General features: G+C 43.5%; 1 protein-coding gene across 6 annotated transcripts in view; it reads right to left on the bottom strand.

Moving 5' to 3' along the window:
• Positions 1-23,954, bottom strand: part of IKZF2 (IKAROS family zinc finger 2) — a 117,599-nt gene that overhangs the window by 27,909 nt on the left and 65,736 nt on the right. For 5 of the 6 annotated variants that reach the window (XM_059868230.1, XM_059868233.1, XM_059868232.1 and 2 more), the window contains one exon: positions 18,106-18,273. The exons of the other annotated variant lie outside the window; for it this stretch is intronic. In XM_059868230.1, coding sequence (XP_059724213.1) covers positions 18,106-18,273 — 168 coding nt within the window. The remainder of the gene's footprint in view (positions 1-18,105; positions 18,274-23,954) is intronic. 6 annotated transcript variants of the gene reach the window in all.

Here is a 23,954-nt window from a genome sequence, read left to right as displayed (position 1 = left end):
ACTGAGCTAGGTTGGAAAAGACCTTTGAGATCATCATGTCTAACCTATGAGCTAACACCACCTTATCAACTAAACCATGGTACTGGGTGCCACATCCAGTCTTTTTTTAAACACCTCCAGGGACAGTGACCCCACCACCTCCCTGGGCAGACCATTCCAATCCCTAATCACTCTTTCTGTGAAGAATTTTTCCCTCATGTCCAGCCTGAACTTCCCCTGGCACAGATTAAGGCTGCATCCTCTTATCCTATTGCCTGAGAGAAGAGACTGACCCCCACCTGACCACAACCACCTCTCAGGGAGTTCTAGAGAGCAGTTAGGTCTCCCCTGAGCCTCCTTTTCTCCAGGCTGAACAACCCCAGCTTCTTCACCCACTGCTCTCACAGGTCTTGTGTTCCAGATCCTCCAGCAGCCTTATTGCCCTTTCCTGGATGCATTTGAGCATCTCAACAGAGAGTTCCCCATCACAATCAGAACCTTTATTCATTCACTCATTGTTTTCTTCCCTCAAACTGGAAGGTGCCTAAGTGAAGGGAACAGTTCTGCAGTCACACAGAGCCTACAGAGCAGCCCTTTGCCTGGAATGGGACTTAGCAGAGCACAATCAGCTTCAACTCAGAGGTAGGAAATGTGATTTAAGGGGCTGGGACTAGGGAGTGTACGGTTCAACTCTTGGTTACACTACAAATTTGTGACTGCAGGCAAGTTATTCTGATTTCCTGGGCTTCAATTATTCATATGTATGATTAAGGTAATAATTCCCTTCTTCACAGCATGTAAATGAACTCGTGCACTTTGCCAGATGCACAGAGGCTAATTTTGTGGAGCACTCACAAGTAGGGAGACACAGAAAAAACAGCACTGGTACCTCTACTGAGAAATTAAGGAATTAATAATACACTGTGATTATATTAGATATGGGAGTGAGCATTAAAGAGCAGGAGGAGATACTTAGGATGGCACAGAACAGAGGAACAATAAGAAAATCAAACCAGAAATACAAAAACATGTGGCCTTGTGAGGCCATGTGAGTCCTTTCAGACTGGGAAGCTGAGCCCAGGGGGATGTCAAATGCCCCGAGCTTGATGACATTTACCCCACATGGGACAAAAAAGAGAGGGTGCAATAGTTGCAGGAAGGTGTCCTTGCCACCTCCAGCTCCCCATGGCAAGGATGCAGCTCTGAGAGGCAGAGCTGAGGCTGCAGCAGGGGGGCTGAGGCTCTGGAGATGCAACACAGTGGCTGTGCCTTGCTACTGTAATTAAACACTGCACCTCGGCTTGTCTGGAGCTGCCTGCCTCAAAGTCTCACACACAAAAATATTTACATGAATAACAGACCCCTGAACGAACTAATCACAAAAGAAATGAGAGTGAGACCTAAGCCCATGCTGGCTCTGAGCAGCACGTAGCTTTGCAAAGGGAACTGCCTCCCACTCTGAAGCTGTATCTCACTGCTGTGCTTAATGACTGTAAATGTGTTAATTGAAATTCATGGGGGCTCTTTGATGCGTTGCCTTTTCTTCTTTTTCTTTTTTTTTTTTGCCTGTGAGGTTAAACACACAATACTCATATATGCTGGACTTCAGAAATAAGGTCAAGTCCCACAGCCAGCCCAACATTGTCCAGGACAACCTGCATGCTGAAGTCACAAGGTGTAAACATCTGAAATAAAGGCTAGAGCACACAAACACACAGACTGGAGACACACAGTGTCAAGTGCATCCTCTCCTGAGGGCCCAACCTGTGACATCTTAAAGCAATCTCATTTTCTGAAAGAACAAAATCTCCAGTCAAATTATGAAAACTTCACATTAATTTTTTAATCTCCCCAGTCCAAGAACAGGCAGCAATACCTGGAGTATGTTTCAAGGGATGTGGATACATTTCTGGACCTCAGTGAATTCTGATGTCTCCATTTCACAAGGACCTTTTAGAGTAACATATTTTGGGCTGAGTTTTAGGGTTCATGAGGCCATGAACCCTAATAATAATAATGGGGTCCATGAACCCTAATTATGATCTGTGTGGTAAAGGGCTGGGTCACCAGATCATGCAGTACAGAAGTCACACAAGTAGATTTGTGCTTAATAAGGTTTCTGGGCACCTCAGTAGGTCCAAAACTCAAAATGTAGCAGTACAACAGAAGCCTACATACAGGTCTTGACTGGGAGCTTGCAACAGAGCCCTCGACTGACTTCATGACCTCGTGGCCCAATGCCTCTCAGTCAGCATTATTATCACTTGTAACTGATATACACTTGGCTTTTCAACAGCCACAACATTTTGTGAGGCTCCCAGCAAGTGAAAAGCAGCTTGTCCCCACTTTTTGCACAGTGGCAGTCAGTGACAAGTGATTTTTGTTGACAGCCACCATGTCCTATTACAGCTGGCAGAGAAACCCAGCTGGATCCTCGTGAGACATCAGCACCCAGTGAAACAACAGCAAAACATCACACCCCCAGCTCTGGGGTTCTCTAGACATACCTGCCTCTCCTAAAAACACCTCCAGGGCACAAACCAGCAGCTTGACACCTGCATCCACCTGCCAGTTGTTTACAACACTGTCAAATAAGCAGCAAGCAGTGAGTGCTGTACCAGTGCTCAGTTCTCCCTCAATATGCCACAACAAGCACTGCTGAACACCAGATTATACACAAGCCCTGAGGACTTCATCCAAGAAGTAAATGCACTAGTCAAGAGAAACTTTTCCTATCCATACCTTGTCTTTGGGAACCACAAAGCCAGAATCTACAGGAAATCTGGAAATATCAGTGCTCAGCTACAGCATTTAAGGGGTTGGGTCCTTATCTGTATCTTAAGGAGGTTCTGCCTGCAGCCTGTTATTACTTTAATAGATGTTTCAATTTATTTTGCAGCTATTTGTGGCTGTGTTATATGATTCATTAGATTGTATTTATTTATTAGCTAATCTGCAGAATTTTACAGATAAAACAATGTTTCAATCTGCCACCAGGGTTATAAATAAATAGGTGCCCTTTTTGTGCCAGAAGTTTAACAAATAAACAAACAAACAAACTCACTCCTGTTTCATTGGCACAGTCACAGAATTACTGAAATCTTCCAAACTGTCCAAATACTCACATGGCTCCCTGCAGCACCCATTAAAACCAAGAAAAAGCAAGAATCTTACACACCATTTTTTGTCTTTGCAGCACAGAAGATGCAGCACTTTTTTCCTGCAACACCTGTTCACTTTGCATGTTTGCATGTTGTATCTGTGTATGTGCAAAACACAAAGGAAAATGTACCTGTCTATGTGAAAACATGCAAATAAATTATGCATCAAATCAAGGAAAACACAGAGAGGGACAGTAATGCTGCATTCAGCTTTGGAAGAGATGAAATTCATGGGTGCTCTAATTCCATGTCTCAAGAAACACACATTACACTACACAGAAGCTCTCCTCATGTATTTCTCATGGTTTAACTGTTTCCTTCATTCACATCTGGCAAAAGGAACCTGACACTCAATTTTTTGTTTACATTATTGACAAGTGAAGCATTCTGATTTCCCTCCCCATTTATATTTCAAAGTTGCAAGTGTTCTGCACTTAATTTTGTGAGGCCACTGACCTGGAGGCACTGTCCAAGTCCCACACCAACATGTCCCAGAAGGTCCAGACCCCCAGCACTGATGGGGTTGCTAGGAATTCAACATGGATTCTGACATGATGAAATAAGATTAGAAAAGGACTCTGTTTAGATTGCACTCTGGTGCTGAGATGAACTAACACAAACCAGGAAGTCCACAAAATAACTGGTGTTTTATCACCTGGTTGGCTTCAAAGTGACTTACAAGCAGCCAGGTTTATCATCATTAACTTTTAAAAGGGGTAGAGGCCTCTCAAGGAATACAAGAGGTGACTTTGGAAAGTCCAACCTGCAATGTCTCCATGCTATCTGGATGTAGGTGGGAAGAGACTGAAGAAAGAGGTTAAACCTTAACTCTGTGACTTTCCACTCCACTCCAGACCTTTAACATTATATAAAGTTGCCTTGATAAGTGGAGTGTTAATTGGTTCATGAAGCAAACCTTGCAAAATGCACTCGTTGGCTTCTCTTCATTTTAACCCTGTCCCAGCAACAGAGAGAGAGCAGGTAAAATAACAACAAGTCTAGGTTGGCCTGTTGTTCCTCTCTGCTCTGTCCTGGGTGAGGGAGCACCCAGGGAGGTCAGTGGCACAGCTCAGCAGGAATGTCAGGAGTGCCTGGAGATCCACACCTCATCCATTGCAGCTCCCAGGGGCAGTGCTGGGTGTGGGCACCTCGGTGCAGATCAGGAATGCTGCTGGACAAACACTCCCTTCACAAGAGCTTTTGTTTGGGGCTTTTTGTTTCCTCTTTGGGTAAAACAAATGTAGATGTTGGGCCACATTTCTCTATGGAAGCCAATTCACATCAGCTGCGTGCAGTTTGCATTTATTTCAAGTGCAGCCCCTTTGCATATCCTGCAGAATCCCCTGAGCATTCCAAAGCCAACAGAATCTAAGAATTATTTGGAGCAGGCAGTGCCAGAGTGCTAACAGCTATCCTATACTATATAAACAACAGGAGATAGAGAGACACCACGTTTAGCTTTCTTATAACAATAGTTAAGTTTTCTCCTGCATAAAATCACTGAGCAAGCCCTTTAAGTCTTTTCTTCTCATCCCAAGGCAATGATTTCCCCTGTTCCACCTACATGCTCCTGTGTGAGAAAAAGCATCTTTTAGCACCTGGCACCTTCCAGTTTTATGTCTTGTATTAACAGGTAGGAAGAACACACTCCCTTCCTGTAAGTTTTCCCTTTTCTTGTCACTGTCAGAAACAAAGTTTTGGAAACAGACAATTAAGACCAAGCTGTCATGAAGATAACAGCAACTTGGGAAGAGTAATACTGACAGCTCTTCTTCTTTTCCTAACCACTGATGTTGGGAGTTTTCACTTATTTTGATCAAGGCCAACATTGAAGGAAATCTTGTTTCCAAAAGCAGGTCAGGCTGTGAAACTAATGGGCTCCTCTGGGACATGAAAATTGTTATTCACACTTTTCTAACTGCCCAGGAATCAGCGTGGCCATGCCTTCGTGTCACTCCCTCATGCTCAGGCATGCAGCTCTGCCATGTCTTGCACCAGTGTCAGATGAGGTCAAACAGCAGGAGAGCTGTCTCCTTCCACCTGTGCAGCCTCCCCACCCATCCCCTGCTCCTGCTCTCTGCCTCACAACCACCAACAATGCAGAGCAGCTCGAAATAAAGGTGGGACTTTTCTCACCTACACCAGTGGTCTTTACTGCTCCACAGTCAAAATTAACCACAGTACTGGGCAGGAGGAAGTCATGAGCATTTTGTAAAAACAGATCTCAGCACTGCAAAATTACCAGTAAAGGTATGCTTTAAAGGATGATGGGGTTCTTGAAGGGAGGAATCTGAGATACTGGGCAGCTTCTGCTCTAGCACAAACCTCTACATCAAGTATCTAGGTGTGATACTGAAGCTAGATTAATCTTTCTAGGTAATAAAATTCTGCAATTCCTGTTAGTCTCAATATATTTCCTAGTTTGTTGTTGTTGTTTGTTTGGGGCTTTTTCTTGGGGGAGGTGGGAAGGGGTTTGTTATTTGTTTCAATACAAAAAATAAAAGCCAAAAATATCAGAGTATTTCTTAATCCCCAGGATTTTTTAGGTTTGTTCAGTAGAGAGAATGAGTAGAAAGGAAGGAAGGAAAGATTTGGGGGTTTAGGATGTTTCCTCTTTGGTGCAATTAGCTTTGCACTCCAAGTCCTGGATAGATTCAGAACCTAATTGTGACTGAAAGGGAGGTTGACAAAATGTAAGGGAATTAAACATGGGTGTGAAATTAAACCAAAAGGAAGAAAAAGAAGAGAAGGGAAGAAAAAGCAACTGCTTAGGCTGAAAGTAAAGACAGAAAAGCTGGAGAACAGAAAATAGCTCTCTAAGCATCCAGAAATACTTTTAAAAGGTTTCCTGTGAAAACAGGGAATTTAGCAAACTCTGAATATACTTAACTACATTCCCTGATGGAAAAAAAAAAAAAAATCTCACTGAAGGCTACACTAAGCTCTTTGAAATAGGTGATTTCACCCAAAAGTCTGGATCAAGAGTGAAAAGATGCAAATTTTCTTGTTCCTCAATACTTGGAAGAAAAAAAAAAACAAACTTTATCTTTTTTTACATCTATATTCTTTTAATTTGTGTGCAAAGTCTTTTAACTGAGGCAGCAGATGGGAATTGAGAACATCTGGGTTCATTCCCACCTGGGACATTGATGTCTTGCCTTTGTCAAGTCCCTTTTTGTTGGCCCTCTGGGCTCCTCCCCTGCACAAGGAGAGGCAGCAAACCTTCCTCTCCTCTTCTCTTGTGCTGGAACTCAGAGAAATGACAGTATCTCACCAAGAGTCACCTTGGTGACCTGACACAAAGTCCTCTGATCACCTGGCACAAAATGGCCTTTCCCTTTTCCTCACCATGGTGTGATCCTCTCCCAGGGCCTGCACTCCCAGCACCTCATGCTGATCAAGGCAGAAATCTCGTGCTTCTCAGCCAGAGCTGTACTTGCAGCCTCTCAAAGTTGGCTCATTTTTAGCTCTTGGAACAAACTCGCTGCTTGGAGAAGACCTTATGAACATAATGGATATATTTTTCACAATATAGCTAACATGGACATTTTACTATGGCACCTAAAAGTCCAGCAAAGCACTTTTCCTGGTGAATGATCTATCCTTTGCAGCTGAACAGCTCCATGCCAACACAAGATGCCAAAAATCAAGGTTTGATGCTGCCTGATGGAAATGCAGCTATGGAGACACACCTGGCCCTACAGCATTAGCAACACCTGCAGCTTCACCCCAGGTTAGACACCCAGCTCCTGGAGTCAGCTGACCAAACAGGAAAAGTTACCTTGCATGTTTGCTCACTCACTCCCTTCCCACTCATGGAATCAATATTGTAAGGTAAATAAAAAGGCCAGTTTTTCACCTTGCACTCTTATTTGTAAGTATCTGATATAGGAATCCAGATTCATGATGTTTTAATTCCTGGGGTCAGAAACTCATCAACAGTGCACACTCTGAGGAAATGTGGCAATATCCATGGAATTTATTCAGATTAATAAAACTACAATTGATACCAAAACATCAGTCAAAACCACTTCCATGAACTACCTGTTTTCCTACTTGAATTTTTCCATTCTTCTTGCTTCAAAATTCAGAATTAAGATGGATTTTCTCCCCAAATGCTCTCCAATTTATGCCCTAAATAATCTCCCTGCTCTGCCCTGGTGTTTTATAGGAATAAAACCAATATTATCTATGAATCACAGAATAAGGTGTCTCCTATAAAAGGTTAGGAAGCCATTCTAAGTGGCACATGCAGTGTGCATTTACCCTATGGGCTCCATACCCAGCACACTGACTGCAGCAGTTTTTGTTTTCATAACCTATTCCTGACACCCAACAAGAACTGGGAGTGCTGCTCCAGGATTTGGCAAGAAGGAACAGGCTGTGGATGAGCAGGTTTCTCTGACTCACCTACACGGATCAACAAGGAAAAATAAAAGGGAGAGGGTGGGGATTGCAAAGGGAAAAAAAAAAAAAGAGAGAGAGAGAGAGGAGTGACGTGTTCCCTTGGATGCAGTGTGTAATGCTGCTGGCAGACTGCCTGCTCTGGTGCCACAGAGTTCCAGACATGCCAGTCCAGCTGACTCAGCTCTTTGGAAGAAGGAAAGGGAAGGGAGAAATTTGTCAAACGTTTCTGATACCTGAGGGACAGGGATTGCTGGGCTCTCCTAGAGGATCTTTGAACCCTGGTCTCACACCAGGGACTTCAGGGGTGTCCCCAGAGAGGTATCAGAGATGCCCACAGGATAACCCTGCTCAGAACTGCTTATGTCTGTACCAAATCCTGCCTCTGTGGTTGCTGGAAAATTCATCAGCACAGCTTTATCCCACAAACCAGAAATGTCAGGCCTTTCCTAGCCAAGGCTAACTGCTCTCAGACAAGACACTGTCTCCAAGGAAACGAGCAAAATGCAGGCACATGAAGGGTATCCAAGTGAGAGAGAGTCTATGGCCCATGTCCCTTTTCTATATAAAAATCTCAACATCAGATTCTCTGCAGTGTCTTTTTTGCATGTGATTTATTTTTTAGAAAGCCCTTGAAGCCCTTAAATCATCTGGGCTCTGGCTACCTGTGAGGCCAGCTCTGTCCCCACGAGGCAACACCTGTTAGGAGCAGCCCCAGCTCAGTTTGGCTGGGGGGGACCCTGTGCTGTTGTCACAGAATCACAGAATGGCTGGGGATGGAAAATCATCCCTTTCCCACACCTTTCCCTAGACCAGGCTGCTCAAAGCCCCCATCCAGTTTGGTCTTGACTTGCACTCCAAATAAAGGAGGCAGGAGGAAGAAAGTATCCACCTATTTCCTGGCAAAAGGAACTGGAGCACAGGCTAGGGCTTAGGCTGTCAAAGCCCCTAATTCTCATTGAAATCAAGCAGACCTCACTGCCTCTAAAGATAAAAGCCACATGGAACTAGTCCCAAAATGAGCACTGGGATGAGCCTGTCTTAATTTTCCAGTCAGGATTCTCCCCAAGAGAGGTCCTTGGCTGTCTCAGAGCACATGAGAACATTTATGCCTCTTGCTGGAACAGAAGGAAAGGACATTTGCTTGGGGAGCACATTCCCTAAACACAGAGCAGCTGGCACAGATCACTTGCAGCCCTTCCCAGGGGCAGAACAACTCTTGCACCTTTGAAACAAAGAGCCCAAACAAATTCTAGGTAGAGGCTCTTCCACAGGGATGGCTCTGTCCCATCCAGGTGCTCTTTGTCAAAGGTTCAATAGTCAGGGCCTCACCAGCATTTCTCCAGCTCAGGAATGAAGATAGAGATCTCGACTGGCTGTTGCAAGGCAGGGAGGGAACTTGGGGCACCCTGTCTGAAATCAACACAGCACAGTTATGCAAAACATGTGTGCAACTGGCATCTCTTGTGTAATCCTGGCTGCAATCAACCTCTCTAACCACTCCAGAAGGGAAGGAGGGGCAGAGGGTGGAGAAAGTTCACACTTAGATCAAATAAAAAATGGGAAAATATCCAGAGAGCTTGAGTCAGGTAAAAACACAGTTCCCTCTCATGGGAAACCTCCAGGACAAGTTTCCTTGAACTTCACACAGGGTTATAAATAGGAGGAGAGTCACACAGAGTTCAGTACAGGTTCACTGTAAAAAAATCTAGACATTCTCATTTTCCTTCTTGAGTGATATCCATCAATATCTTAGCTGGAAGCCAATTCATAATTACAGGCTGCTGAGAGCTCAGAGAATATATCAGTAGCAGCTTTCCTAAACTCTGCTGTGGTGTGGGTTATGGGTTATTTTTGTCCCCCTTTAGTTTCTCTTGGCTTCCTTTCCAGATGGCAAAAATACCTCTTTACACCTTAAAACATATGCTGTCAAAAATGTCAGGGGTGGTTCTCCCTGTCACACTGCCCTGTAGCACAGCTCTGAGATATCAATGAAACAAGGCCTCACACCACTGCTGGGTTCCAGCTCAAACATTCCCAAGCTGAAAGGTTTCCCAAACTCCTTCAAAAACTGACAAAGGCCAGTTCCAAATTCTGGGTCTCCTTTCCCCAGAGACAATATGCAGAAGCTTTCTGCCCTTGAACATAATTTTCTCAGGGGGAAAAAGGAACCCAACATTTGTTTGCTCCTTAGAGCTGCTGTGATATTTGCTGCTCAGAAGTGGCCTTGGCTTTGCTGAGATGAGGCTTGGTCACATCAAAACCAGGTTTGCATCTCAACTGCCTGAAAAAGATCTCTGTCACCTCTTGAATCTCTGTCTGCAAAACCCACTGCAGATACCTCAGTGGCTGGCTCTGGAGCAGGAGTGCTGCATCATGTCCCTCCAGCTCATCCTAACACAATGAGACACCCAAATCCCTGCAGATGCAACAGCTGCACCTTAAATCCAGGGTTTGTATGTACATGTGCTAACTTGAGCATAAAAATACCACATTTCTGAAACAATCCCCGGTGACAAGAAAAACAAGGGAACTGTTTCTAGCTGGAGATGAAAGGAGCAAAGGACTACAGATCTTGAAACACCTGAGCTACTGGAGTCTCACCTGCCAGCCTGTCCACAGCAGTTGTGGTGCAGAAAGACAAATGATGCACACAAAGCTACCTTGGTGCTTAGGTCCCTGAATTTGCAAATTGGGTCTCATGGGGGTTTTCCTGTTTCATTTTCTCATCACTGAAAAACAGATAACAAGGAGGCAACGACTCATAGCAACTTCACACAGGCTGGGGCTGATGGAATAGATAGGGGGTTTTAAAGAAATGATGCAGAAATTGCAGGCTAAGTAGTAAGTCCTTTAGTATTATTAATAATCACCTTACTATTGTGTCTGAGATAATCACGCTGCTCTCAGGGTCTAATACCTCAGTGGTTATGGTAACAATACAAAGTTATTATTCCTTCCACTTTGTAATTATCTCGTTTCACTACTGCACAAAGGCTAAGCAAACCTAAGGAGATCATGTACAGTGCTGTGCAGCTGGGGCACCAGCACCACTGAGCACTCCATGATGTACTTACATGACCTTCATCACAGCAATACGTTTGTGCCTTGCCATGATTGCCACGTGCTGCCCTCTCACCATCTCAACTAGGTGGAGAAATGCTCTTTATTTCCATTTTACTGGCAGGCAGAGATAAGGTTAAGGGGTCTGCATCTGTACTGGCCCCTGTTTCCAAAGCATCAAATGACTTTGTAATTTAGTTCCCTCATAAACGAGTGAATAAGGGAAGCAAAAACATTCAAAATTAGTAATAAAAAAGAGACTAGAGGATTGGAAGAGAAAGACAGATTAGAACAGAATCAATGCTAGATATACAACTACAGCCTATCATAGTGTAAACTGAGCACAGGAATTACTCACAGTCACAAAAGATAGTGTTAGAAAGAGCATTAATCTACACCAAAAGAAAGAATAGTTAAGGTTAAATATCAGAGTGAGAGTCACAGCTATAAAAAGCAGATGGGAAGTGGAACTGTCTCCCTAGGGAGGCAACAGAAACAGTCTCTCTGGATGTTTAAAAAACAGGTTAGGCATGGTGTTTAGAAGCACTGCTGCTCTAGATGCAGAAGTCTTACCACATTCAAGTTTTTTTGATGCCAGTGAAATCCCACACATAGCAGTGTGGCAGAATAAAAGCCCAGAGGAAACAGAAAGCACTGTCTTGTGTGCTGTGCCAGAACAGCAAGGCTGGCCTAGGAACTGGCAGCACCCAGCAGCAGAGAGGGGCCTGTGTGCTCTCCAAACTGTAGCCCAGAAGGGCAGGACCAGGTGCTTTGTTCCATTCCATGTGGCCTGAGGCAACACAGAGAGGGACAGAATCCGGGTAAAGGTGCCAGGGTGTGAATTGCTAACACGGAGGGGAGACAGGAGACACAGAAAGCTGATGTCAGCACTTCCATCCCAAACACAAACTTCCATCCTGGGTATTTCATCAGGAATGAACTGGTCACAGTTAATGAGAGATCACCCCATGTGAATCTTACACTGAGATGCTCCTGCCTGAACAAGAGCCTTGTTACCTCACTGCAGAGGACTTGCTGCTAGACCTGGCAAAGGCATGGTCCACTGGGAGAGGCAGCAGGAGGGACCAGTCTCACAGACACCAGGACAAACCTTAGCAGCTGCTGATCTTGCTGTGAACTGACACTAAGAATGAGAATGCTCCCATGGAGCTGGTGCCTGTGGTCTCTAGGAGAGGGGGAATTCCCTATACAGCCAATTTACATACAGGGAGCACCCAGGCACCACAAGTGCCACCACCTCCTCTGCTTGCACTGGGACACCACAAGACACAGGGAGCTACAGGACATCTGCTCCTGCTGTCTCAGTCACACACTCCAGACAGGAGTTGGGGAAAAGCTGATACCTAGTCCTAAGAGAGAGAGGGATTCATGAGGCTGGTACACAGCCCATCTACCTTTGCTTGCCAGGACCACTCCTCCTGTTTCTCTGTTGCATCTGTCTGAAGCAGATTTCCTGCACTGAACAGTTAAATATTGATTTCTAAACTGCAGCAGATAAGAGGGAATCTTTATGGAATTCCAGGACAAAAACATAAAAGTGAACATTCCTTGCTTTGGGTGGAACAGTATATTTTCACAAGTTGCCCTGAAAACCAAGACCAAATGTACTTCTCCTGGAATGATCCAGATCCTACAGCATCTTGAAATCAAAGATTTCTTTGATTCATGATTTCTCAGTGGTAATTATGCTCTGTAGAAAAGACCAAGCCTCTATACTGAGATAATCCTGAGCATAAAAGACAATCATTCCATATAGCCAATACCAGTATTTATCACAGAAATGCTCTGGAGATGAAGAAGACCTCTCCACTCCAAGGATCAGGTCCAGGAGGGGCTCCAGCAAGGCATGGGATACAAGAGGGCTCCACAGAGGATTGAATTTTAAACAAGGAACCCCAGGGCATAAAGCCCAGGCACGGCAAACTCCTACCCCATACACATGTTGAGCTTCCCTCTAAAAATGCACACACAATAAATGGAAAGCAGAATATCAGAGATTTTAGACTCTCTCCAGCATGGAGTGAAGGCCTCTAGGTGCTGGAAGCAGTAATGAGAAGCAGAGCTGCTGCAGGATTGTGCACATACCCACAGCAGTTTGGAACCCGCAGCCTGATAAGAAAAACCCCAAAAGATTTTGTGACGAGGGTAATTCCACTGAGTTTAACTGAAACAGCATAAGAAAACCTGAGAGGAAGAGCAGCTCTGCCTGATTAAATAGAGCTCCAAGTATCAGATCAACAGCATAAATACCCACCAGCTCATCTCAACTGAGGGAAGATGCTGTTAGCTAACCTAGTTGGAGAAATGGCATTTGTGTGCAGAATATCCCCTTGCCTCTTCACATACACATTTGATTTTTCAGATGGTATCCTATGTGTCTGCTTTGAATTTTTTTCCCCATTCACAAAGTGTTTGAGTCAGTCCAGTTCAGAGTGTAATGAGAACTTCAGATCACAAGATTCATCTAATTATGACATTGCCATCCTCAAAAACAGGGTTACAGAGCAGATACTGGGCCTTTTAAGAGTGGAGATGTTAATAGTGGCAAAAGTTCCCTCAAGATGAAAAAGAGCAGTCTAAAACATTGACTTCATTACTCTTAATAACCATCCTTGCCACTGTTTCAGTAATTCTCACTGGCTTTTCACAGCTGGGAACTCATGGGCAGCACTGTGTATTCCAGCACTTGTTCATCCCATTTTTCAGCCAAAATGAGCTGCCCAGAAGTGGGGCTCTCCCAAACATGTGTTGAGGCAGGTGTGTCATCAGGACTGGGAACAGGTTCCTTCCACCTCAGGTCTGCCCTCCAACTCCAGGGGTGTGGGCACACCTGGGGTGGCTCACTGCCACCTAGGCAGGGCTGAAAGGAAAGTCCTTGTGGACAAGGAGACATGAGAAAGATGGATTTGCTAACCAACAAATATGGAAAGAGTTCCCATGAACAGGGCATTTTCCTTTTTAATTCATCTTGCACACTGCACATGGTTTGCTAAGATTGTGCTTTTGGGAGTTTTTGCCTCAGCCTTTCTTTTCAAAACAAAGGCTTTCTGCTTTTCTTTTGCAAATAAAGGGGGACCATTAGTGCAGTGCTATTGGAGAGCTGGGCAGAAATAAACAACATGCAGCAGCAATGCAGGAGAAAGAGTGGCAAGAAAAACATTCCTTAAAAGCAAAAAATTGTTTGGAGGGGACACTTTCTAAGCAGGAAAGCAGAACCTTCAAAGCAAATTTTAAAATGTATTGTGAGGACAATCTTCTGTGAAAAAATAATCATCTGACTACCCATTTTTTTAGGAAGAAACAGACAGTAAAACTGCTTTCATATAGGAATAACAATTACATACTCCCACAGCAAGGAACATGACTGAAGCTGCCAAGTAAAAAGAAAAATCAGGAAATTCCAGAATCAATGTCCATGTGGACAGTTTGTGTGGACAAACATGATGAGACAGCCTTTTAAGCACTAAACAATTGGCACACAGGACCATCCTTACTCAGTGCAATGGATGGATGATGCTCACTTAGCCCAAACCTATTCTGAGTTTTGTTTTCTCCTTAGCAGGTGATCCCATCCCTCATTTCTGACTTACAGCCCAAGTCCTGCTCTGAAAACTGAGGTGCCTGTGTTTGCTATGGGCTCTTCCACATTGCTCATCACTGCAGCCTTGGCTTTTCAAGCACTGTCAGAGCATTTATGTTTACAATAGCATTATGAGGGGAGGGCTGACTCAGCTCCATTTCAGACACAAGAGAAATCCATGCCAAAACCTAACTGCTAAGTTGATGTGCCCATCTGAGGATGCCTGGCTTTTTGGGGTAAAACAGCCTCAGGCTGTCATACCTTTCCAAGTATGGAGCCAACATCTGGATGGCTTTAACCATCAGATTGACCTGTCAGATTCAGCTGCCTTCCTTAAAACTCCTGGGGTTTGCTCCTTAACTGCCTACAGCAGAATTTTTCTCATCTAGTTTGTCTTTGCCATTGTCTTGTTGTGCAATTCCAGAGGGGATGAAGACAACAGGCATGTCTCAGGTACTTTGTAAATTCCATCAGGAGATTGGCTTTGCCTGGATGTTTTTCCCCTTCAAACAGCAAAATCCAGGCAGGGTGAAGCCAATCCCTGCTGATTTGTCCAGTGCATCCTGCAGGAAGGGGCTACCAACTTCTGTTCCAGCACTCCACAGCCTTACATTCCCATCCTGGAAGCCCTCTTATATTATCTGGGCTGTGGAACTATGGAGTTAATGCTGCAAACAACACCTGAAAGTCCTGTAAGTACCTTGAGGTCCATGCCCACTCTTAGAGTAATTCTGAGCATGAATTTCTCCCCAGGCATTATCCTACTGATGTCCTGAAGGCATCATTATATTCCTGAAACCAAAGCAGCTGCATGTGGGAGGAAAATACAGACATAAAGTTCATCAGAACTGTGTATGTCCCTAAAAGGTAAATAACTGCAGGAGTAAATCACTGCAAGATAAGTCCTTAATTATTTAGGGCTAAACAGCAGTAGCAGCATTACAGATGCAAAGCAATATTTTGTTAACCACTCAGCTTGGGAACACTTACACAGTATGATAAGATTCTGCACAAGAACAGGAGGTAAAATGCAGATTGTGAAGCTTAGAAACATTTTCAAACTAATAGGAAATAACATGAAAAAGCATGAACAAACATCAATCCAAAGGAAAAAAAAAGTTATTAGTAAGTATTGGCTATTTCAGATATCTCAGAGATGCTTCTGCTAATTTCTGTTTGCATCTACATTTCCTTATTTTTTTACCTCTCCTGTTGTACTGTATGAAAACTTCACTGAGAACAGGAAGAACTGACTAAAAAGCAGCAATGAGAAGATGTCACTGAGCAAGTGGTGACACAGGCAAAGAGCTCTGAACTCCACAAGTCAAACTAACTGAGAGGGAAAAAAAAAAAGAGAAGACAGAATTCTTCAATTCCTTTATTGCACAATTTGCCTTCCATAGTAGTTTAAACCTTCTTGGAAAGGAGAAAAGATTAAGGGGTTTTGCTAGGGTATTTTATTTTTTTATTAATAGAACTCTTATTTAAGTAGGAAAAGAATATACAAAAATACTCAGAGAATATCCAAAGAATATTAAAAAAAAGGGAATTGGTGTTGCATTCATGAAATTGGGCACCAGATTCTCAGCTGGTGCAAAACAGAAGTACTTTTCTTACTTGGAGGATGTAATTCCAATCTCCATCAGCTGAGGAGCTGATCTAAAGAGCTTCCCTCTTACAAGAATATATTCAAACACTAAGTGTACTAGATTGAAACTGGCTTAAAGTCTCCTCTTTCAAAACAGTGTTCAACCTCTTCTTTCTGTATTTTATCCTCTTTTCTGGTCAGAAATACCAGAAGATGTAAACATTGACAGAATGATAGAATCATTTGGGTTGGAAAAGACCTTCCCAACAGCTGCTGGATCTGCTCCACCTTCCAGGCCTACTTACAGACTTTGATGTGTACTTTATAAAAGCACAGAATGCTTGTATAACACAGTGACAATCAAACTGTTTCAAGTCTCCTGGGCACATCCACCCATCTTCTCCCTGATCCAGGTGTGCATAAGCCAACCCAGCTTGCTTATATGGCAGGGACAGACACCTAAACTTCCATGCCCATGGCCAGAGTGGCATTTCACCTTTGTGCAGGAGGATAGCAGGTTTTAGGGTAAGAATCCAGGTTTTAACTCTTCACCTGTGAATGTTAGAATTCTAAGAACTGCCTTGGAGAGTATTGTGAGAGCACTTGTCTGTTCCTGCTGGCCCTCTGCTGCAAGCTGCTGTATCTGAGTGCTTGGAGGGGTGGCACTTTCTCCATTGAAAACAAAACCTAAAATTACAAACTGAGCAGAGCTGAGCACTGCTAAGTCAGTTAGGGAAGGTGCTCCAGGGGAACTCGTGCTAAGCAGCTTAGGTGCCTTCTGAAAATCCCACACCTTGACATTCCATCCTCACGCAAAACACAGAACCATCAGCCACGTGTTCTTCACACAGGAAGAACCATCTCTGTCAATGGCAGTATCTAGGTAACAAAATCTATATTCATGCTGTGAGAAGGTCTTCAACTGCAATGTTTGTGTTTGGTAACATGGGATGTGTTTGTGTCACAAGTCCCTTTTTGTTTTAATTGTGAACATTTGCATTGTGTTTTGTTTTCTTTGTAAATTTCCAGTTGAAACTACAGTTCTAGTCAGATGTGTGAAAATTGCAGCTCACAGTTCCACAGACATTTTCCCTGCTGACCTTCAGATCAAATCCAGCTCAAGCAATTCTCTCACAGCCCAGTCCCAACTCTTGTGCTCTCTTGGAAGTTCAAAGCTTTCTTTCAGCGTTTGCCATCAATACAGCATCCTGCATGCTCCCAAATCTGCTTGAAGCAGCTTTACTAGCTTACCCTTTCCTATTCTTGGAAATGCCAAAACAACTCTGTATCCTAAGACTAATTCAATGCTCCTGAAACAGAAACACCTACTGAAGTGACTCTGGAGAAGGAATACATATAAAGGGTCAGGAAACTCATGCAGGATTTCTGCCTGCAGTTGCACTTCCACCACTGCATTTCAGTAGTCACACATTTGCTAACACCTCAAAGAAGTTTATTCATAATGCTGCCACTTGCAACCAATCCAATTATCTCTGCTCATTCAACAATTAAACACACAGCCTCTTATAAACGGCCCAAACACACAAGTTGAACATCCAGGAGATGAGATAAGATCTTACTTGGAAGTCCTGCAAGATGAGTGAGAGGGCAGAATGCAGCCCCTGGTACAGGGACAGGGACTAAAACCACGGCTGATCCTGACTGCTGGGGCTCCAACACCACACAGCTATGAGACAGGTATTTCTCAACAACTTATCAAGGAACTATATCAAGTAGAATTGATACACACATGATCCTCTCACTTAACAAGGAAAGAGAAACCCAGTCTCTCTTGACCACCTTCAGCTCTAGGGTGAGTGCCGTGGCTGCCATGAGCTAGGACTTTACAGCAAGATCTGACTGAATCAAAAATGCAATTTAGAGGGCTTTGAAAGATGAACAAGTATGAACTCAACCAGCATATGGCATTTATTAGATGAAGAAATGGGTATGAACTGCAAAGCCGGCTTCCAAGAGCCCACAGTTATTCTTTGTGATCTCTGGAATTTCACAGCCACTTTGGGCCCCAGAATGTCAAAACAATCTGCCAGCGAAGCCGGGATACACCCAAGGAGACACTGAGAGGGAAATGCGATAGCATCAGCAGAGGAGCTCAGTTACACAAAAGGAGAGGCGTGGCTGAACCACAACTTTTCTGATTCACATCAAGGCTTTCCCAAAGCTGAGAGCTGCACTCTCTGAAGAGGACGGTACAGACCCAGAGCTACGCTTTATTTTCACTACCTGCTCACTGGGACGGTAGTGATAAAGGAAGGAAGAGGTGTGAGGAGAAGCCAAGGTGGGCTCACCAGAGTGTGTCCTGAGGTGTCCTGTGAGGGCGTCCCTCCGCCGGCAGGCGTAGCTACAGAAGGGACATTTGAACGGTTTCTCCCCAGAGTGCAACTTGATGTGCCTCAGCAGGTTCCCCTTCTGGGTAAAAGAAGCTCCACATTGGTTACAGTGGAAGGGGCGTTCACCTGGAAGGGAAGGGGAAGGGAGAGAGCTGTCAACACACATCGGAGGATGCACAGAGGCCACTTTCCCACTCTGTACCAGTGCCATTGCACATGGGTACAGTCCCCACCACCACCATCACACGGCACTTCTAAAGGCAGAGGCCGTTTCTTTTGCACAATGGGCAAAGCCTCCAATAGTGATTTGAGGCTCTTTCCTTGAGGTGATCAATGCTTCCTGGTTTTCTTGAAAGTTCTTCACCTCAGAGCTTCTATCCTTCGTAAAAGAGGAGCTCTGCTGAAAATTTAGATCCATAGCTGTGGTTTTGCAGTATTTACTTCTATGGTTAGAATAGGTCCAATCCATATGAATATTCAGAACTGATCATAACAATTGGACCTTAGCAAAGGTGTTAAGGTCTTTGGTTCAAACCAAACCTTCTGCTTGCATTATACTTTAACTGACAGTCCTTTCTAAAGGCTGCTTTGCATTGCTAGAGTGACATGGAGGGCATGGATGCAAGTGAGGATCAGGGTTGCAAGCTCTGGGCAGTACTGAAAGTTGAGAAAAATCTTACACCATTAAACTGGAAAGCAAGCAAATTCGCACTCTACATAAAACAAATTAAAAAAGATTTGATGAAAAACTAACAGAAACCCTACACCTTACCCTATCACTTCACACACACTCACACACACATCCAAAGCTTATTTTTATGTTAAGCCTTCATATTTGCCTTAGACAGTGGGGATTGGGTCCATTAAAAAAAATCCACCTTTTAAAAATATTATTATTTAGAGGAAAACCCCTGATGAACTCACACAGACTGTCTGGAACATTATCAACACCAAACTCTGTAGCAACATTTGTTGAGGACAGTGAGCCTGCTCCAGCAGTCTTGCACAGGCAGTCAGCTCTAATCACCTGCTTGTGTCCTGCTGAGCAGATCAACTGCACACGAGCATATAGTTGTGCTAGCCACTTATCCAAGGGCCTCACTGCAGCTGGACTTCAGATCACAGAATTCCAGAGCAGTTTGGGCTGGAAGGGACCTTAAAGCCCATCCAGCTCCACCCCCTGCCATGGCCAGGGACACCTTCCACTATCCCTGACTGCTCCAAATGCCACCCAGCCTGGCCTTGAACACTTTCAGGATGGGACAGCCACAGCTTCTCTGAGCAACCCTTCCACATAGGGAAGAATTTCTTCCATATATACCTGATTTAAATCTACCCTTTTCCAATTTAAAGCATTACCCAATGTCCACACCAAGCAGGGCCCAGCTCAACAAGGTTTTGATCACAAGATTTCAGATGTAAGCGACCTCATCCACATTTTTCAGCGTATCACCTATTACAGAATCTTGGCCAAATCCTGCTGGGACCTTCTGAGTTTGAATTCAGTGGCCTGAAGCACAGACCTTGTAAAAACAAACACATTCTGTGATCTCTCACATCTCTTCAAAGCCTTTTACAATTGCTTTAAAACAGTTACTCCCTTGCTGGACAAAATGAATGCTACCTTTGCATCAAAGTAGTTCAGCTGTCTGTCTAGGGTGAAGTCCAAAACACATGTGGACATTCAAATGGAAGGAGAGGGAGGGAGAGAGCTCTTACAGATGTCCACAAGCAATTTTTGTGCCAGTGGATCAAATCTGCCAGGACTGTGATGCTGCCAGGACGGCAGCACAAGGTGTGCCACGTATATGCCATACCCTGCAACTTGATTTCACACGTGGGAGATGGAAATCACATCTGAGGCCGCCGCAGAGGTACTCAAGGAGATGCTAAGGTTCCTACAGTCTCACTGAGAACATTATGGAGTAATAATAATAAAAAAATCACAGCATAAAGCTCTTCTTCCAATACTCTGAACACGAGCTCATTAGAATTGATAAAGAGTTTGTGGTTTCCCTTTCAAACTCCCACACTATACTTAAATGATCTGATTAGCCATTATCTTCTTTTACATCACTTCAAAATGTCCATAACAGAGATCTGTAAAGAGACTGCAGTAGAAAAATACATGGGTTTTTTTTTTCTTTTCTGTTTTGCTTTTGCTGTCTGAGAAAACAGGCAAAACCCTTTCCTTTGACACATTTCTGAGTATTCTGGAATGATAGCTTCAGTTTCAGGATGACAACATGAAAGAAAGTAGCACGTTTCTTACCAAGTCTAAAGTCTTTCCTTTTACTCCTGCCGTATTTAAAATTATGCAGCTACTGCGTTTTACCCAGTACATCACCCACTTATCTCTGACATTTTGGAGGCCACATATGAGCAGGTATTACTCCCCCAAAAACTGGCTGCTCTAGAGATGCTGAAAGCTTTCAGTCAGGAATTCAAATAGCCACTGCACCACAGTTTGATGGCAAAGACGACATGAAAACACTCACCACAAAATCACCCGTAGTCTGCTCCTCTCTTGCAACAGACAGATCCGCTCCAATAGCACACTTTACCTTAAATAACCTTTGTATCTATTTAAAGGCAGCCTGAATTCATTTCTCCTACTGGCTCCATTCCGGGTAAATAGCTGCTTTGATGTGTTTGTTACACTTTTGTCCAATCACTCCATTGCAGCTCCTTGTTTAAGCCGCAGGCTTGAGGGATGCAATTTTGGTCACACCTTCGTGCTATTGATTAGCAGCTTTTACATTTAGCACAGCTAATCTGAGAGGCCATTAGCCCACAGAAGGGTGCACAGAGAAGTAAGGACTGCATAGCAAGAAGATTCTGTTGGTTTTCCAAGAACTGTGCTGGCTGATGCCCACCCCAGATACTAGCAAACAAGCCTTTTTTTATCACTTCAATGACTTGAGAAGACTGTGTTCCAATTATTTCTCCTGCTGCCTTTTCCTGGTGGTTTTGTGAACTGTTCTCCAGAATTATAACTTACCAGTAACAACATAACAACCTTGACATCCTTATTCACCTCCCTCACTTTTCTGTGAAAACTCAGAGGTTTTATCCATAAGCTGAAATCAATCATACTTCAAACTAAACATCCACTCACAAAAAGTCTTTAAACACAGCTTTTCTCTACATGATGGTCCCTGACTGTGCTTAAAGTGTTTTTGGGGGGTGATGGCAACACAGACATACCCAGAACTATGGATCTATTAAAGGCAGCACACACTGCTGCAAGAGAGTAATGAGAATTATAAGCATGGTGTGCTTCCCCATCACTTACAGCTATTTCCTGCTTGACTCTGTGTATTTACACTGATTTAATAAATAAGAACTCTGCTGAAAGGCAGCTAAGCAAGCTTTGTGCTTTTCAGCACTGCAAACAATGTGACTGCAACATAACTACAAAAAACTTTTCGTCTACTTTAAGTGTTAAACCTCTCCTCTATTATTGAGCTGAACCAGTGCAGAAATGCCTCCAACTCAGTGACTTTCAGAGTGGCAAGAGGGGGAGGGAGAGCCAACCAAACAAAAAAGATGTTTCTTTTCAACTCCAGATTTAGAGTCTGAAGCCAGACAAAACCAGGAATGCCTAAAACCCCTTGCTCTCCAGCAGAGGGAATTTAATTACCTAAGTTGCTTCAGGAATGGACAAGGCTAGATAAGCCAGAGCTGCCAAGTATTATCTTTCCTAAAGGCTTTGTAAGAGGGGCTTTTGCCAGGGAATAATTAAATTAATAAATAAATACATCCATAGAGTTTTATCATTTTACAGTTAAATAAAATATTAATTAAAAGGTATTATTTCAATATTTGCCTCTAAGTTCTAGTAATACACTGCTGAAACCTCACGGTTCACTGTTAACATGAATCCATTACTGCTGTTGTCCTCCAGGAAAGCTAATAATGAATAACAGTAATGAAATATTACTGCTCTTGAGTTACACAGGTATCTGAAGTGCACAGGTTAACTTGCTCTCATTAAACAAACCCTGAGACAAAAGGTGAGTGGCCCCCTGAAGACAGGACAGGCAAGACCTGGGCCTTTCTCTCACAGCACCTTTCACACGTGACAGCAGGATGGAGACTTCACTGCACCAGCTTCGAGAGCTGCCTGGCTGATACAACCTGAAACCAGGCAAATGAACCGATGAACTTCCTACTAATAGATTTCACAGATGTCAAATGTTGTTTCACAAAGCAAACCAACTCCTTTTTCTGCTTAATTGGAAGCTTCCCTGCACAACAGCACTCCTTTCCCGCCTTGGCACGGAAGTGCTGTGCAGAAGTTTCAGTATGAGTTAACCTTCTTTGAATCTCAGACCAGTGCAAAACACTGATATTTTTGCTGCAAAGCTGAGATATTTTCTGCATTAAAACAGAAATTTGTCTGAGGATGTAGAGCCCACAGACCTGGCAACCAAGGAGATTTAGATTTTCCTAGCCTTTGGCTGGTAACATTTGTCCCTTTGAAATCAAAAGGGGAGTGACTCACAAATTAATGCACTGGCTCTCAATAACACAGTCAGGGAATTCCTACAGCAGCAGTCCTGCTACATAAAAACCAGATCCAGAGGGGCTTCAACATCCCTCCTGGTTAAATGTGTATCTGAGAACTCAACCTTTTTGTGTGGCAGATACTTTTGATATGCAAAGTACAGCTTAAGTACTTCTCAAACGGGATTTTTCCTTCCCAGCCTCTTAATACAAAATTACTGTGCCCATGCTGCCATCAGAAAGTATTTGCTCTTACTAACAATACCGATTTCCACCCTTCCACAATAAGCTTTTTGTTAATATTCATTTTGTTAAAATGAAACATTTCTCCTAATCCATCAGATGCTGCCAGTGCTGTGATGCTGCTCTGTCCCAGGAGCACAGGGGAATTAGCAGCAGTGCTCCCAAAGCAGGGACAGCAGGCAGCTCCAAAATGCATTTACCCACATGAGACAGAGCAGCAGACTTTGCTCCATTTCTCTGTTTGTTATTCCAGGGACCATAACTACCTCCTTACTGTCTATCTGATTCACTCAACAGCCTGCACATCACATGGAATCAGTGATTTTAGTAGGGGTTTTCTTTGGAAAAAACCTGCTTCCAGACAGGGCAATTTATTATAAAACCTCTCGTGAAAAATTCCTGGGAAATCCTGGGTGATTTCCAATTGTCCTCTGCACAAATTTATGACTGCATTCTTAAGACAGACAAATCTTTTACGTGAACTTGGCAAAACTATCAAAAGAATTTAGTTATTGAGAACTGCAAGCAAAACACATCCTTCTGCCCAGAGCAATTTCAAAAATCTCAGCTCTCCTTCCTTATGCTTAAGTAGGAAAAGAGATGACTTTTCAGAAAGCTGGACTTCAGGACCTAAGTAGAAAACTGGACTTTCAGAAATTTAGTCCCAAAATTTTTGATTCAGCGCCAAATCTATTAATATTGCAAAAGACAGGAATGCTGCACTAGGTAACAAATTCAAAATTAAATTAAAAAAAACCCTTTCTGCCAGCAAAATGAGAGAGGCAGTCCAGTGGAGTTCATCAAAATGTGTTTAGATGAGCATTTGTTTAAATTTGCTCCTGGTTAGCTGCTTAGGAATACAAGTCTTTTATATGGAACAACACAACTGGGCTTTTTTCTCCTTTATTACTTCTGTCCTAAAAACTTGAACTCTGCGTGGCAAAAAAGTTAAACTGCATTCAGAGTTCCAGGGTTCATAAATTCAGTTGTAACACTAAGGGTGCTAAAGCAGGGGTTGAACACCCCCCTCATGGGCACACAACTCATTTCACTGG

Source organism: Haemorhous mexicanus, chromosome 26, assembly GCF_027477595.1.
Source record: "Haemorhous mexicanus isolate bHaeMex1 chromosome 26, bHaeMex1.pri, whole genome shotgun sequence".
NCBI lineage: Eukaryota > Metazoa > Chordata > Aves > Passeriformes > Fringillidae > Haemorhous > Haemorhous mexicanus.
This window is presented reverse-complemented; position numbering and strand designations above follow the sequence as displayed.